At 36.6% G+C, this 16,633-nt stretch overlaps 1 protein-coding gene across 7 annotated transcripts in view; it reads left to right on the plus strand.

The window, feature by feature from the left end:
* Window positions 1-16,633, plus strand: part of FAM13A (family with sequence similarity 13 member A) — a 393,400-nt gene that overhangs the window by 118,507 nt on the left and 258,260 nt on the right. For 5 of the 7 annotated variants that reach the window (XM_032239626.1, XM_032239624.1, XM_032239629.1 and 2 more), the window contains one exon: window positions 9,900-10,077. The exons of 1 other annotated variant lie outside the window; for it this stretch is intronic. In XM_032239626.1, coding sequence (XP_032095517.1) covers window positions 9,900-10,077 — 178 coding nt within the window. Of the gene's footprint in view, window positions 1-7,319; window positions 7,432-9,899; window positions 10,078-16,633 lie in introns of those variants that run through there. One more of the 7 variants, XM_032239630.1, reaches the window with a different exon arrangement.

The raw sequence follows: 16,633 nt of genomic DNA on the forward strand, positions 1-16,633 counted from the left end.
GATGGAGACCATCCTGGCCATGGTGAAACCCAGTCTCTACTAAAATACAAAAAACTAGCCGAGTGTGGTGGTGTACACCTATAGTTCCAGCTACTCAGGAAGCTAAGACAGGGGAATTGTTTGAATCCGGGAAACAGAGGTTGCAGTGAGCCGAGATCGTGCCACTGCACTCCAGCCTGGCGAAAGAGTAAAACTCCTCGTCTCAAACAAACAAAAAAAAATGTTATTTTAGTGGGATATTAGGAGGAGAAGTAGATACACTCATCTTTAACTGAAATGATCTGTCATCTTTATCTGAAAGGTCTCCTCTGACTTTCTTTTCCCATGCTTGATTTTTTTCCCCACGCTTGATTTTGAAGTCAACAGAATTTCTTTATAACAGTTTTACTGGTATATAAATTAAGCACCATAAATAGACCTTCTTAAAGTGTACAGCTCAGTGGTTACTAATATATTCACAAAGTGCAACCAACACCATTATCTAACTTTCCAACATTTTTATGACCCTGGAAAGAAACTCATGCCCATTAGCAGTCACTCCCCATTCCTCCTTCCTGCAACCACCCACATCCTTAGGCAAAGACCAGTCTACTGTCTCTCTATAAACATTTGCTTCTCATGGACATTTCATAAATGGAATCACACAATATGTGGTCCTTTGTGACTGGCTTCTGTGATCTAGCATAACGTTTTAAGCTTCATCTGTGGTGTCACATATGTCAGTACTTTATTCCTATGGCTCGTTAATATTCTGTTGTATGAAAATACCACATTTTACTTATCCATTCCTATGTTGATGGAAATTTGGTTATTTCAATTTTTTTGCTGTTATGAACATCTATGTACAAGTTTTTATGTGGATATATGCTTTTTATTTCTCTTGAGTATCTACCTATAATTGCTATGTTATATTGCAACTTTGAGTAATTATTTTCTAACATAGCTTTTCGATTATGGGCTTGAAGAGGAAAAATGGGAGACCCAGCACCTCCAAGTCCAAGAAGAGGTCTATTGAGGATATTATGGAATTCATTGTAAACTGGGTGAAATCCTCTGTAAATTCTTTGTTTTTTTAGTGAGTCTTTTTTGTTGGAAGAAGAGAAGACATAGTCAACAAGTGAGTTATTTAAAAAGTATACAACTTGTATTAATAGAAAATTAATCTACATAAAAATATTTAAAAATTTGGTTAAAGAATATCAATTGAAGGGATGCCAAATGATTAGCTTACTAGCCACCTATGCTCTGCCCTAATTCTGTCGAGCTGTTTTGAACACCTGCTTTACTGAACCCATGGAAATAATCAACCTTTTACAATGAGTCCATAAACAATTTGAGGCCCTTAAGGGAGAAAGGAAGGATAAGAGGATATACAAATAGGCTTGAGTAACTCTGGGCTTGGTTTAACGCATATGACACCAAATCCACTTAAAGGCCACTTATAGCTGAGCATTTAACAAGGAGCGTCTAGAAAAAAACCAACTGGCAGTAGTATGATTTCAACTGAAACTATATAGTTCCTGTACTTGGCCCATTTAATGTAGTGCTAGATTTATGGAGAAAGCCAAGTTTTATTAGCTGAGCTGCTGCCAATATTGTTTCAGATTAGCATTTTACATTGTTGGAGGCTCTCTGTCCTATGTGCTATGTTTCTGATAAAATAAGTTCTTCAGCTGCTAAATGCTTGTGTCTAACATTTAGTGTAGATATGAGGTTCCAGCTTTATAATTTAGTTAGACTGTTTGACATTTTTATCTATACCACCTGTCCCCACTGACAAGCATTCAGCACCCAGTAAATACTCCACAAAATAAATATGCTGAGATACTATTTAGGCATTATCTGGAGTTTGTTTTGGTTATAAGACTAAAGTCTAAAATATCACCGAATTCTTTGTTCTTCCCGCAGGCCTTTGCTCTTACTTGAACATTCATGTTCTTTCTGGGAACAGGAGGATCAGTATACATATTGACCAATTTGGTAATAAATATACCTCTGCATTTTGCAGAATCTAATCAGAGTGATAAGATTTGTAGATTCATTAATAACCTCCAAGAATAGATGGTAATTTATTAATTTTTATTAGTCACTTTATTTTTTATTAGTTACTTTATCAGCCTGCCCTTTGAGAAATTTGTGTGAGGCCTTTGAGAGCCATGTCATGGTCACGAGGTTGTGAGATATTTTAAGAAACATAACCCCTCCTTTTGCATAGGAAAATGAAATTATGTTGCCTACATAAGCTTCTCTTCACTCTAAAGAAGTGATTTCAGTCTTGGGGAATGAAATGCAGAGGTAAACCCCAGTCTCATTCTGTACAGCTGGCATTTCATGATTACTTTTCTCATTCTTCTGTAAATACGTATTTGGAAAGAAATATAATTCATGTTATATTTATTTTTATGTAGTTTATATTTTATGTCCATACAGCCTTACAGCCTTCTATTAAAATTTTGTTTCACCACAAGCCCCGAGAACCTACAAAGCTATAGTTTCTCACAAATTAATTAAGATTCCCACCTCTCCACTGCACAACCGATTTGCTTATTGATTGGTTGATTCAGGAAATGTTTCTTAAATATTTACATACATGAGACACAGTGTTAGCTACTCTGTAATAATGATAACACTCATAGCTAACTTTGTAAAAGTAGGCTGATCAAACTGTGTGTTATGAGGTCCCAACTGCTTGGATTTAATTTGTAGCTCAGCTATTTGTTACCTGGGTGAGTGTGGACAGGCGAATCAATCTATTTCAATCGTGTCATCTCCAAATGGGGAACTACTAGATTCATATTGCTACTATAACACATTACCACAAACTTAGTGGCTTAATAAAGTGCAAATTTATTATCTCACTGTGCTGTGGATGAGAACCGTGTGGGCTCAACTGTTTCTTCTACTCCAAGTCTCACAAGGCCAAATTCAAGGTGAGAGTCTAGGCTCCAGTATGACTGTTCTGGGGGAGAATCTACTGTCAGGATCATTGAGATTGTTGGCAGAATCCAGTTCCATGCAGTTGTAAGGCTGAAGTCTGTGTTTCTTTGCTGGTTTCTCAGTTTCTAGAGGCTGCCCACGTTCTCAACTTTATGACTTCTGTTAATCTGCAAAGTCAGCAACATCTCATTATACTGTTAATATCTAATAGATTATTAGCAAGTTTTCATAAAACTTTTTATGAGGTTTAATGAGGCAGGAAGGGGGAGCTACTTTGATAAATCTGGCACCATGAGACTAAATATTTTGGTTGTTTTAATGGTTGATCTTCCCATGGCTCTGAGATATATCATGATAGAAATTAGCCTTTTGCCAGTTATTTTATTTTCTTCTTTCCTTGAGGCTAATATTATGAGTACAGTATAACTTCATGGTCATTGAAAAGTCTAGGCATGTGACAAACACTAGGATACATGTCAAGATTAGAGGTGGGTGTCATCCTGTGACATATCCTGTGATATAGCTATAGCATTGCTGATTATAATTATGATTTTTTTTTGTGAGAGCAAATATTTGTCACATGGTTCAATTTTTGCTGCTTAAACTGGAACAAAAGTATTTATGGTACAGTTTTCAAGTGCTGAGTAGATTTCTCTGTATGCTTTGTATACTGTGCTAGTTGAATGTTTGCGTTTTAGCTTGAGCAATGGGTCAAATGTAGCCAACAGCAAATGAAAGCTTTCAAGAAAACTTGAATAATTTGACGTGGCACTTTTCACTAATGGAGAGAGAGAGTTTTTGCCTAAGAAGAGATTGATGTCAAAGAAAATGATGACTGTTTCAATTGTGAACCATTATTTCCATCTGCAAAGTTTTCTTCTAATTTTTGGACTTGGCAGGGCACGGTGGCTTACACCTGTAATCTCAGCACTTTGGGAGGCAGAGGCAGGTGGATCACAGTGTCACGAGATCAAGACTATCCTGGCCAACATGGTGAAACCCCTTCTCTACTAAAAATATAAAAATTGGCTGGACGTGGTGGCACATGCCTATAGTGCCAGCTACTCAGGAGGCTGAGGCAGGAGAATCACTTGAATGCAGGAGGTGGAGGTTGCAGTGAGCTGAGATTGCACCACTGCACTCCAGCCTGGTGACAGAGTGAGACTCTGTCTCAAAAAAAAAAAAAAATTTTTTTTTGGACTTACGAATTATAACATATGATCCTAGTTTTTATTCCAATTTAATTCTAAAAATAACTACAAGTTTAAAGCTGTTAACATATGTTAATACATCTGCAGAGATGCATTTCACTTCTGTTTCTAAGGCCCTTCTATGGAATTTTATTGCTGAGTGTCCTTTCCCTGTGACCACCAAATGAGCTTTTTCTTATATTTAGCTATTATCTGTAATCTGATTCCTACCTAACAGTAATATTCCATCCAACTCAGCAAATTCTGTAAATAGACTAAATTATTCCACATTTCTTTAAAATATATTTGAAGTATAGATGTACTGTATTCCTATGCTGGTTTGTCTTACTGTGTGTCTTAAAAATGTGTATCATTATTTAAAACAGTGCCTTGAGCTCTTTTAATATGCAATTCGTGGAATGTATTTAAAATTTGGTTGTAACTCAACCACCATCTCTGAAAGAGCTTATGTTTGCCAGTGTATAGATTTTTTACTTTAGCTGCAGATATCAAGTACATTTCAAGGAGACCTTCCTGACAGTCTTATTTATAATCTCAATCACCAGCCTTCATCTTGGTTCAAGTACTCCCAATTCCCTTAGCCTTGTTACTATATTTATTGCCTAATGTCTCATCTGCTAGAAGGTAAGCTCCATGAGGGTAGGGATTTTCTGTTTATTTTGTTTATGGATTTATCCCAAACGCTTAGAATGGTACCTGACATAGAGTAGTCACTCAAGAAATGTTTTTGGAAAGATTGAACTTATAACAACTTCCAGCACAAGACAAATTAAAGGTACATTTAGAATCCACCCCTGTGTCTAACCATCCTACCAGCATCAGCCTGATCCAGGCCACGAGGCCCTTTCCTTCTGGATGATTGCAGTAGTCTTTTAAGTAATCTTAATGCTTTCAACTGTGCCTCTGCAGTCTAGACTCAGCATAGCAGCCAGAGTGGTCCACAAGCAGATCATGTCTCCCCACAGCTCAAAACCCTCACACAGAAAACAAAACAAAAACATGGTCTGATTAAAAGACCATGGCTTTTAATCAGATTTAATCAGACAGCAATGATTTGTCCTTTCCCTCTCTGCATTGTCTCCTGATTTCATCTCCGGCTACTCTCCCCACCCACCCTTAGCCCCACCCCCAGGAACTCCACCTCAGGAGGCCTTTGCATGTGCTGTTTCCTTGCCTGCTACACACTTCCTTATTTCTTTCAGCTCTGCTCAAATGTCACGTTATCAGAGGGGCCTCCCTGACCATATTGAGTGAAATAACGTCTACCCCAACATACTCTGCTTTCCTCCTCTTTACCCTGCTTTCTATGTGTAGATGGTAACATATGTGTTATTTCTAAGTCATAACACGTATGTTACCACTTCACATATATTTTAAACATTTGTTTTTTAATTGTCTGTCTACCCCTAGATTAGAATGTTTCATAAGGGCATGGAGTTTGCTTTTGTATTAGTCAGGGTTCTCTAAAGGTATAGAACTAATAGGATAGATGAATACAGCTAGTGCTCGACTTACGACCACGGTCAGGACTGTGGACCGGTCGTAACACGATTTGGTCGTAAGTTGAGTAGGCTATATGTACAGTTGAAATGGTGCATGCGGAGATGGTAGTGCTGCCGGAAGCTGGTCCGCACTGTCGTACGCCCAGCTGGGCAACGTTTGCGCTGCCAGACGCGGAGCAGTTGTGGCTAGCAATTGTGGTCGTAAAGTTGAATGGTCGTAAGTTGCACAGGTGGTAAGTCGATCAATACCTGTATAGGAAGGAAGCTTATTAAGCAGTATTGGCTCACACAATCACAAGGTAAAGTCCCACGATAGGCCGTCTGCAAGCTGAGGAGCCAGGAAGCCAGTCTGAGTCCCAAAACCTCAAAAGTAGGGAAGCCCACAGTGCAGCCCTCGGTCTGTGGTTGAAGACCCGAGAGCCCCTGGAAAATCCAAGGGTCCAAGAGTGGTTCTGGTGTAAGTTCAAGAGTCCAGAAGCTGAAGAGTTTGATGTTCAGGGGCAGGAAGCATCCAGAACGGGAGAGAGATGGAGGCCAGAAGATTCAGCCAGTCTGGTCCTCCCATGGTTTTCTGCCTGCTTTTATTCTAGCTGTGCTGGCAGCTGATTGGATGGTGCCCACCCAGATTGAGGGTGGGACTGCCTGTCCCAGTCCACTGACTCAAATGTTAATCTCCTTTGGCAACACCCTCAGAGACACACCCAGGAACAATACTTTGGTCCTTCAGTCAAGTTGACACTCAATATTAACTATCACAGCTTTGTTTAATGCTGTCTCCCTGATTTTAGAGAATGTTAAGCACATAGAAAGTGTGTGATAAACATCATACATAGTGTGCAATAAATGTACATTTTGGATGCATGTAAATAAAAATAGAAGCATTGCGAACTCTGTTATAATGTGAGACCTTAAGGGAGTTATCATAATTAACAATATAAATACAAGAACAGAACGGATAAGGCAGTGTTTATTGTATTTAGGTGTCCATAAATCAAAAAATTAAGCCATAGCAAAGTAATAGGAACTTTTATTTTTTTTGTAGACAGGGTCTCATTCTGTCACCCAAGCTGGAGTGCAGTGGCATGATCATGGCTCACTGTAGCTTTGACCTCCCCAAGCTCAAGAGATCCTCCCATTTTAACCTCCCAAGTAGCTGGGACTATAGGCATGTGCCGACACGCCCAGCTAATTTTTGTAGAGACGGGGTTTCGCTGTGTTGCCCAGCTGGTCTGGAACTCCTGGGCTGAAGCAATCCACCCTCCTTGGCTTCCCAAAGTTCTGGAATTACAGGCATGAGCCACCGTACCCTGCCAATTAGTATGAGCTTTCTTTCCTGCAAGCATCAGAAGACATCTTCCTAATAGGCACATTTGTACCACCACTGCCCCCATGCTGCTATCATAGGCATTTTTCTATAAGCCTCCTCTGAAGGTGTTGAGCAGTTATTATTCTCATATGTAGGAAATCTTATTTGTAGGGTTGCAGCAGGCTGGGAGTAATGGTGATATTTACCAGATATTTCTGGAAACGCTTTACAAAATGCAGATACATAATTAACCAGTATGAAAAGACATGAGGCAAAATATCATGCTAATGAATTAAGCTCTTTGCTGTCAGTGTATTTGAACAGGGATTCAAGAGGTAAATTATAAATGTAGGTGTGCTGCTGTCAAAGTCACTGATGGAGAGGACACTGACAACCTTGCCCAGTTGGTGAATCCAGGAATCTATGAATCCGTCTTCCATCACAGGAAACAAAAATCCTGTGGAAATGGAAGGAGGTAGATATGAGATATTTCTTTCTCAGTCACTTTTGACTTTTGAGAATATGTTTTGTGATATCTTCTGTGAACATAAAAGGATTTTATGTTCTTTTGCTAAACGTGAAACTCTCTAAATACATCTGTCTCCCTTCCCATTATTTGGCAATTTTATTTCCTGGAAAAATTGTTTATCGTATTTCAAAAATTAGAAAATGATGAAAATGCTGCTGCTTTTTCAAAGATGTTATTGTCATAAATTCATAAATATTTTGAATCTTTATTTTTTTTTGACCTGGTGTCTTTACACATTGCCTGCCTTGTGGTTTGAGGTTTCATTTCAGAGCCAGAGGCCAGAATCTGATTATCAAGGCTGTTGTAATTCTGTTGCTTGTATCTTTAAATGCTGAGAATCAGACCACAGTTTAAACAGAGAGCAGACACTAGTGAAAACATCCCATAGGCTCACTTTGAATTAGTCACCACACAAAAGGCAGAACATTTTCTCTTGGTTCATTATTTGTTTACTTTTATAATATAAAGGCATGAGAAATGGATATCTCCGATTAGTTCTTAATCACGCCAACTTAATTATTTTAATCTCTTATATATCCTTGCTAGTTAAGGTCATAGTGCAGTGGAAAATAGTCATCATAAACAATGCAATGTAGGTCACATAGGTATTAAGTAGCAGAACCAGGTTCCTCACCTCAGAAATGACGTGAGGCTTCATTCTGATCCTGTACTCTGAAGCCTCTCGATGTTACTGTGTTTGATTTGCTGTATATTTTCACTTCCTGTCTGTAGCATTATGTTATCCAGGTGATTTGTAACACTGATTAATCCTCTGATTTTGTATCTCATTTCTCTCATTTTTCTGTTTCTTCTTCACTTAACTGGCTAAAGCTGACTTGGGTAGGCAGTACAACTGCTTATTAATTGTAACTGAGTTACATTTTCATTCTCTTAGATGTCTGTTAAAGTAATGGACTGTAGTCATTCCTCTAAACTGCTGTATTTGTTATAAAATACTTTTATTTTCTTCCAAGAGAAAGCATTATACAAAGTCACAAAAATTAACAATTTTACTGTATTTAATAATGACAAAACAAATCTTTGAGACTTGAGAGAGACTTTTCATATGTATGCCTATGAATTTTGGTATATCATTAGACAATTTGGGGTATTGCTGGGTTATTAGTCTTTTGTATGAGAAAGATATATCAAATTCTGCACTATATGACATGTTAGATATTGTAAAGAAAAAGTTATTCTGGCTGGGTGTGGTGCGTCACACCTGTAATCCCAACACTTTGGGAGGCCGAGGCAGATGGATCACCTGAGGTCAGGAGTTCAAGACCAGCCTGTCCAACATGTTGAAACCCCATCTCTACTAAAAATACAAAAATTAGCCGGGCGTGTTGGTAGGCACCTATAGTCTCAGCACTTGGGAGGCTGAAGCAGCCAATATTGCACCACCACACTCCAGCCTGGGTGACAAGAGCAAAACTCCTTTATAAAAAAAAAAAAGAAGAAGAAGATAAAGTTATTCATTCTGACACTTGTTAAAGAATGGTAAGGCAATCTTTATTCAGGACTATTATGATAGCTAGAGGGACTACTGCATTGGGGTTTTGCAGTTGGGGCAGAGAGATTGGGCTCAACTTGGAATACAAGGGAAAGTGGGAATTACATAGCCATGTTGCAGGGTTGGGATAAGCGGCAGGCAGTGGGTGGAAAATTACTGAGAGGAAACCTCAAAGGTAAAGAGAGATTATGGCTAAACTGCCCTAACAAGTTTCTTGCTGAAGGCAGGCCGAGGTGATCAGACATCATTTGAAGGATGATGGGAAATGAGTAATTTGTTCAGATATGGAGGGTTATCAGATATGAATGGTGGGGAATTTTGACTGAACTGACTTAGCAGTGTTGTTACTGGAAGTGGTCTCTTGAGGACATGCCCAGAAGAGGGCTTAGTTGAAAAAAGCTCAGAGAAGTCTGACTAGAGATTGGTCAAGGAGATAATCTTTGTCAAGATTAAAAAGCTGTTTGGGAATTAAAGGTTTCCTTCAGTTTTCTCTGTGTACAGTATCCTGATCACTAAGTTCAGCATCCCCCCTGGTGTCCCTTGAAGATCTCTCATATCAAATTTTCCTGAAGAGAATCCTGGTTTTAACAAACTTGAAGACAAAAATCAAATGGAAGATTCTGCTGTGGATCAAAAACCTAACCATTGTCTTAATTTTAAGGAAGAAAACATAAAATTGAAACACAAACTCATTTTGTGCATTGAATAAAACTTGTGGGGTTTTTTTTAGATTTCTTGCATAAGTTAGTAATTCTTTAACATAAAATCAAATATGCAAAGCCTATCTCCGTCTCTCAAGAGTTTTTCTCTGAATAAAATGTTAGAATTTATTACACCTATGGCTTCTGTTGTTGTTACTGTGAAATATACCTGAGAACATTTTTATTCTTTTTTTTTCCAGGTGGCAGAAATGATGTTCAGGAGAGTAGCTTAAGAGACTTAATAAAAGAGCTGCCAGACACCCACTACTGCCTCCTCAAATACCTTTGCCAGTTCTTGACAAAAGTAGCCAAGCATCATGTGCAGAATCGCATGAATGTTCACAATCTCGCCACTGTATTTGGGCCAAATTGCTTTCAGTAAGTTAGTGGAGTTTTGCTGTTAATATTGTCATGTCCCCCTTTGTGTTTACTACTGTCTGAAATTACTGGAATGTAGAAGCATATTTCAGTCAGAAAATTCAGCCAGCTTATGTTGGAGAAGGTTTATCTTATTCTTGGGCATATTAGCCTTGTTTTTCATCTCAATTTGAAGAAAGCAGGATGCCCTTTTTACAAAACCATAATTTGCAATAAATCATATAGCTTTACTTAAAATTCTGGAAATAAGTTATATTTTAATTAAAAGCAGCATTTAAAAAATCTGTAATCAGAAATGTTGATTAGCAGAAAGAGGGGTAGTATGACATGGTGAATAATTTTTAAATAGTAATAAAGTTCAAATTACTGCTCATAGATGGAAAATTTTGAACAATGTCAGTAACAGAAAAATATAACCTGAGCTTCATTTACTTATTTTCTGGAAATAAACTAGTCTGTTTTAGTAGATTCTTTGTTGCTAGCCAAAGGAACTTTTGTAAATCTTCATATTTTATTCTCCTTATTTTGTAAAGTTCTTTAATTTTTGATACATGAAATGTGATCTTGCATTCCAGGGACTTTGCTTTTAACTCTCCTATTAGTCACCTCTAATATCAAATACATTCCTTCTAGTTATGAGAAGAGAGGGAGAACATTCGCACTCTAAAACTCTCAGAAACTCAGCAACTTTTTAAATATATTTATATAGCATGTCTACTTCTCCAGTCCATTAATCTACCGGCTTATTCGGCTGCCCAGAACTAGTAATATTACAATCCTCAGAATGACTGTCTAAATATAGATTCTGGCTTAGATCCTACTGACTACAGGGTTCCAGGTCATTCACAGCCTAATTTTGGTAGAAGTTCTACCTTAATAACTATCCTGATTATAACTCTAAAGGTTTTAACTTTTAAATAATGGCATTTCATAGGATATGTTAGGGTCTCATGAATAAATATCTCAAATGCAGGATCCACTAATTTTTTGTCTTATTCAGAAGCTCTGTGATAGTAAAAAGTCTATATTTGTTCTTTTTACTCATATCTGCCCAGTGAATCTTTGGTGATTTACATATGAGAAATGTCTAAGTAGAAAACTGTTGAATAATTCTGAAACCTAAATTCTAAAAGGCGTAAAAATGAATTTGTAAATAGAATGTTTATTTAATAAGTGTTAAATACAGATCTATACCTCGTTACTAATTTAGAAATTGAGCTTGATCTGTAATTTCTGATAACCTGCTCCAGTTAAGCAGAATATCAATAAGTAGAGTATTTATTATAGATTCTAATTAGTACGGTTTTACAGTTTTTCTATTGCTGTAAAATATATATATAATAAAATATACCAATTTAACTTGTTTTTTTCTTTTTGAGACAGAGTCTTACTGTGTTACCCAGGCAACAGTGCAGTGATGTGATCTGCGCTGACTGCAGTCTCTATTCTCTGTGCTCAAGCAGTCCTCCCCCTTCAGCCTCCCGAGTACCTGGGACTACAGGCGCATACCACCATGCCCGGTTAATTTTTGTATTTTTTTGTAGAGATGGGGTTTCACCATGTTGGCCAGGCTGGTCTCAAACTCCTGTCCTCAAGTGATCCTCCCACCTCTGCCTCCCTAAGTGCTGGGATTGCAGGCATGAACCACCCTGCCAAGCCTTCACGTAGCTTTTAAAATGTATGTGGTATAACATTATACAATAATTAGTTTAAATTTTTGAATTTTCTTGTCTGTTGTTACATCATCTTTCTCTTTTCTAATGTTAATTTTGCCTTCTCACTATTTATTTGTGCCAGAGTAGCCAAGCCTTTTGTCTCTCATTATTCTTCTCAAAGAATCCATTTTTAACTTTATTGAATAAATTTGCCTTAACATTTTTCTATTTCATTAACTTCTATTTTTATATTTATCAATTTACTAGAACTTAATTGGTTGTTTTTCAAGCTTTTCTCGTTTTTATAATATGAAAAAATTTCAGTCATACAATTTGAAGGAGTGTGATGATTACACATTTTCTCATTAACTAGATAAAACAAATGTACTTTATCTCTGCGTATATATATAAATATGTATTTTTTGTTGAACCATTTGAAATTGATTTGCAGACCTCAGCTCTTTCACTGTTAAATATTTAATCATGCATCCTTAAAAATGAGGACTTTTTGCTACATAATCATAATATACTTATTATGCCTAAGAAAATGGGCAGTTCCATCATGTCGTTTGAAGTGTCCATTCAAGTATCCCAATTTGTTACAATTTACCTTTCTCTGAAGAGGATCCAATGGTTCCTCCATCCTATTTGGTTGTTAGGTCTCTTTAGTATGTCTTCATAAAGAACAGTCCTTCCATGTGTGCACATCCCTGCAGTTGGGTGTTGCCCACACTGTTGTTTTGTTTGTGTTTAACTACAACATTTTTTTTCCCAACCACATTGACTTTTAAAAATTTTTTAATTTAATTTAATGTTAAGTTCCAGGATACATGTGCAGGATGTGTAGGTTTCTTACACAGGCAGTTATATGCCGTAGTAGTTTGCTACACCTATCAACCTGTCACCTAGGTATTAAGCCTAGCATGCATTAGGTGTTTTTCCTGATGTAACCACATTGAGTTTTTAAGACTTCATCCCATGGAATATTGTACAGTGTGGATTTGTTTGATAATTTTCTTGTGGTGTGGTTAAGCCATTTTTCTCTCCTCTGAATCTACTGTAATCTGTAAATCAGGTATAAAATCTTGGTTATATTCAGATTAAGTTTTTCGGCAAGAATACTTTATCAGTGATATTGTATACTTAATATTGCATCCCATTAGAAGCCGTGTAATGTTAAGTTGTCTCACATTTATTAATGCTTAGTTGGCTTTCTTAGTTAAGGTCACCACTTTCATATCTCTCTGTTGTAAGGCCTTGGCATTCCCTTTCCAGTTTGCAAGTATTCTATTGGGTGACTACTTGGGCATCATGCAAATATATATTCCTCCCAATTCATTATCAGTTTGTCTGTTGATCATCCTAGCCTGATTCAATTTTTTTCTTTTTGGGTTGTAGAATGTTGATTTTTGAATTCTATTAGCATTTTTTACTTTTCTTTTAGTGATATTATTCTATGAAGAAGAGCTTTCCCTTGTCAGTGTGGAATGAACAACATTAAATTTTTCTGCGCTCAAATGATCCCACATTTGGCAGTTGTGGGAGTGTCTTTAGGCTGGGAACTGTGTCCTTTTGGCAAAACCCTATGGTGGCTCAGGATGGAATTAACCATTTCTCCAAGGGGCTTTGATTACTTTTATAGAAGAATTATAATTAGAAGCCAAGCTCTGGGTGCTAAGTTATTTGCATCTAGGGCTTAATGATTAAATGAATGAATAAGAGCTGTGTATTGGCTCCCAAGTCTACCTTAATTGTAAGGATATGCCTCATGTTATTGAGTGAATGAATAAATGAATAAAAGCCCCCCCCCCAAAAAAATGACTTATAGAGCAAGGAAATAAGAAAGAAATGAATATTTGAGTGATGGAATGACTGGATGGAAGAAATAATGGATTTATATTGATATTTTTAGTTTAATTTTAACATTATAAATCCTTTCTTAACTACTTTGATTTCATATTTGCAACTCCATACTCTGACAGTCAAAATCTTGTTTTCTAAAAAATAAGAATATTTATTTGCTTTTATCCACAATATACATAAAATATGTATTTTATGTATAGATATAAATAAAATGTCACAAAATCAGGGAAACCACTGAGTAATGTTTAAGACATCCTTGTAGTCCATATTGTCCCTATTTCTGGCTAAGAGTATACATTCAAAGTAAAGGGTGGTTGTCTTTCCCATTTGGCATATAGTTGAGTTCACTTCTTTCAGTCCATTTCCAATTTTAGGATGCAGAGCTTCTTTTTCTTTTCAATGTAATTTTGTTTAAATTTGTAAAACATTTACATGGTTTAAATGTGAAAATTGGCTGGGTGCGGTGGTTCATGCCTGTAATCCCAGCACTTTGGGAGGCCAAGATGGGTGGATCATTTGAGGTCAGGAGTTCGAGACCAGCCTGACCAACATGGTGAAACCCCATCTCTACTAAAAATACAAAAATTAGCCAGGCTTGATAGTGGGCACCTGTAATCACAGCTACTTGGAGGCTGAGGCATGAGAATCACTTGAACCTGGAGGTGAGGTTGCAGTGAACTGATACCATGCCACTGCATTCCAGCCTGGGCAATAAAGTGAGACTCAGTCTCAAAAAAAAAAAAAAAAAAAAAGGGAAAAAAAAAAATTATATAAAGAGAAAGAGGTATATGCAGAAGTTTCCCTTTTATCATCATTCTTTCTATACTTTCAACCTCTTGCTGTCTTTGGAAAACGTTTTTATTAATTTCTGGCTCATACTTCAATGTTTCTTTTGGTAAAAATAAGTGTGTATATGTAGTTATGTGTATTATGTGATATGTATATGTTTGCATTCTTATTTCTATGTCTTCCTTACACTGTTCTTCACTTTGCTTTTTATCTGCAAATCTTAGAGATCATTCCAACAGTTGATTTTTTAAAATTCTGTTTTGTGCTTTTATATTACTTCATTGCTTAGATGAAGTAAGTTTTAGTCAACAGGTACTTTTCTGATGGTCATTTGTTTCCACGCTTTTACTGTTACATATGATCCCACATCAAATAAACTTGTGCATAAGTATCACCAAGATTAATTCCCAGAGGTGAGGTTTCTGGGTCAAAGAACAAATGGCTCTATTCATTAGATAGTCCCAATTCCTCTCCACAGTGGATGAGTCAGTGTTACATGTTTATTAGCAGCATGCAAGAGTGTCCGTTTTTCAATCTTGCCAAGAGGATTTTGCCAAAATTTTGAAGTCTTGCCAGTCTGATAGGTCAGATGTGATATCCCAGTGTAGATTTTATAAGAGTTTTATTGAGATACAATTTACATACCATACAGTTTATCATGTGAAGTATATAATTCGTTGGTTTTGAATATGTACAGAATTGTGTAACCATAACCATAGTCACTTTTAGAATATTTTCATCACCCCAAAAAGAAATGCTGTACTATTAGCAATTACTTCCCATTTCTTCCCAATCCCTCCCACAACATCCTGGCTCTAGGCAACCACTCATCTACTTTCTGTGTCTAGAGATTTGCCTGTTCTTGACATTTCATATAAATGGAATCATACAATATGTGTTCTTTTCTGACTGGCCTCTTTCACTTAGCAAAATGTTTTCAAGGCTCATTCATTTCGTAGCATGTGTCAGCATATCTTTCCTTTATGGCAGAATGATATTTCAGTGTGGAGATATACCAGTTGATGTGTTTATCAACTCATTAGTTGATGGGTATTTGTGTTACTTCCAGTTTCTGGCTGTTTCAAATGATTCTGCTATGAACATTTGTGTACATGTCCATGTGTGGAATTATGTTTTCATTTCTCTTGGGTGTATAACTAGGAGCAGAATTGTTGGGTCTCATGGTAACTGTTTAAAATTTTGAGGAACTACCAAAACGTTTACTGAAGTAGCTGCACCATTTTATATTCCCTCATATATTTGTTCCCACATACATCTTCATCAGCAATGGATGTGCTTATGCAAAAAGAGACTAAAATAAAATAAATATTCAACAAGGAAAAACAAAATCAGAGGACCTAACAGGAATATGGCAAAAGACAAAAATATATGAAGAGAAAGACACATGGCCATGTACATTCCCATCAGCAATGTATGGGCAAACCAATTGCTGTACATCCTTGTCAACCTTTGTTAATATCTTTTTGATTCCATTCCAGTGGGTATGAAATGCTATTTCATTTTGGTTTTGATTTGCATATTCCCTGATTGCTAGTAACACTGAATATTTTCATGTGCTTATTGGCCATTTGTATATTTTTAGAGAAATGTTTGTTCAGATCTTCTGCCTATTTTAAGTTGATTTATTTGTCTTTATTATTGAGTTATAAGAGTTGTTTATATACTTTGCATATCAATTCCTTATCAGGTACAGGATTTGTAAATATTTTCTTCTATTCCCTTTTCATTTTCTTGATCATGTCCTTTCAAGCACAGAGGTTTTTATTTTTGATGGAGTTTGGTGTATCTGTTTTGCTTTTGTCACTTATACTTTTTGTGTTGTACCTGAGAAAGCTTTGGCTAACCAAGATCATGAAGATGTATTCATCTTTTTTTCTAAGAGTTTTATAGTTCTGACTGTTATGTTTAGTTCTATGGGGCTAATTTGGAGTTAACTTTTGTGAATGGTGTAAAGGAGTCCAACTTCATTCCTCTGCATGTGGCTATCCAGTTGTCCCAGAATCATTTATTGAAGATTGTTTTTCGTCGTTGAATTATCTCAGTACCCTTGTCAAGAATCAGTTGACCACAATTATTAGGGCTTATTTCTGGACTCATAGTTCTTTCTATTCCACTGATCTGTATATCTATCCTTACATCAATACCATAGTATCTGGATAATACAATAGCTTTTTAATGAGTTTTGAAATCATGAAGTATCAATACACCAAGTTTGTTCTTTATTTCAG

The sequence above is a fragment of the Sapajus apella genome, unplaced genomic scaffold, assembly GCF_009761245.1.
Source record: "Sapajus apella isolate SASKATOON/1434 unplaced genomic scaffold, GSC_monkey_1.0 scaffold45, whole genome shotgun sequence".
Taxonomy (NCBI): Eukaryota; Metazoa; Chordata; class Mammalia; order Primates; family Cebidae; genus Sapajus; species Sapajus apella.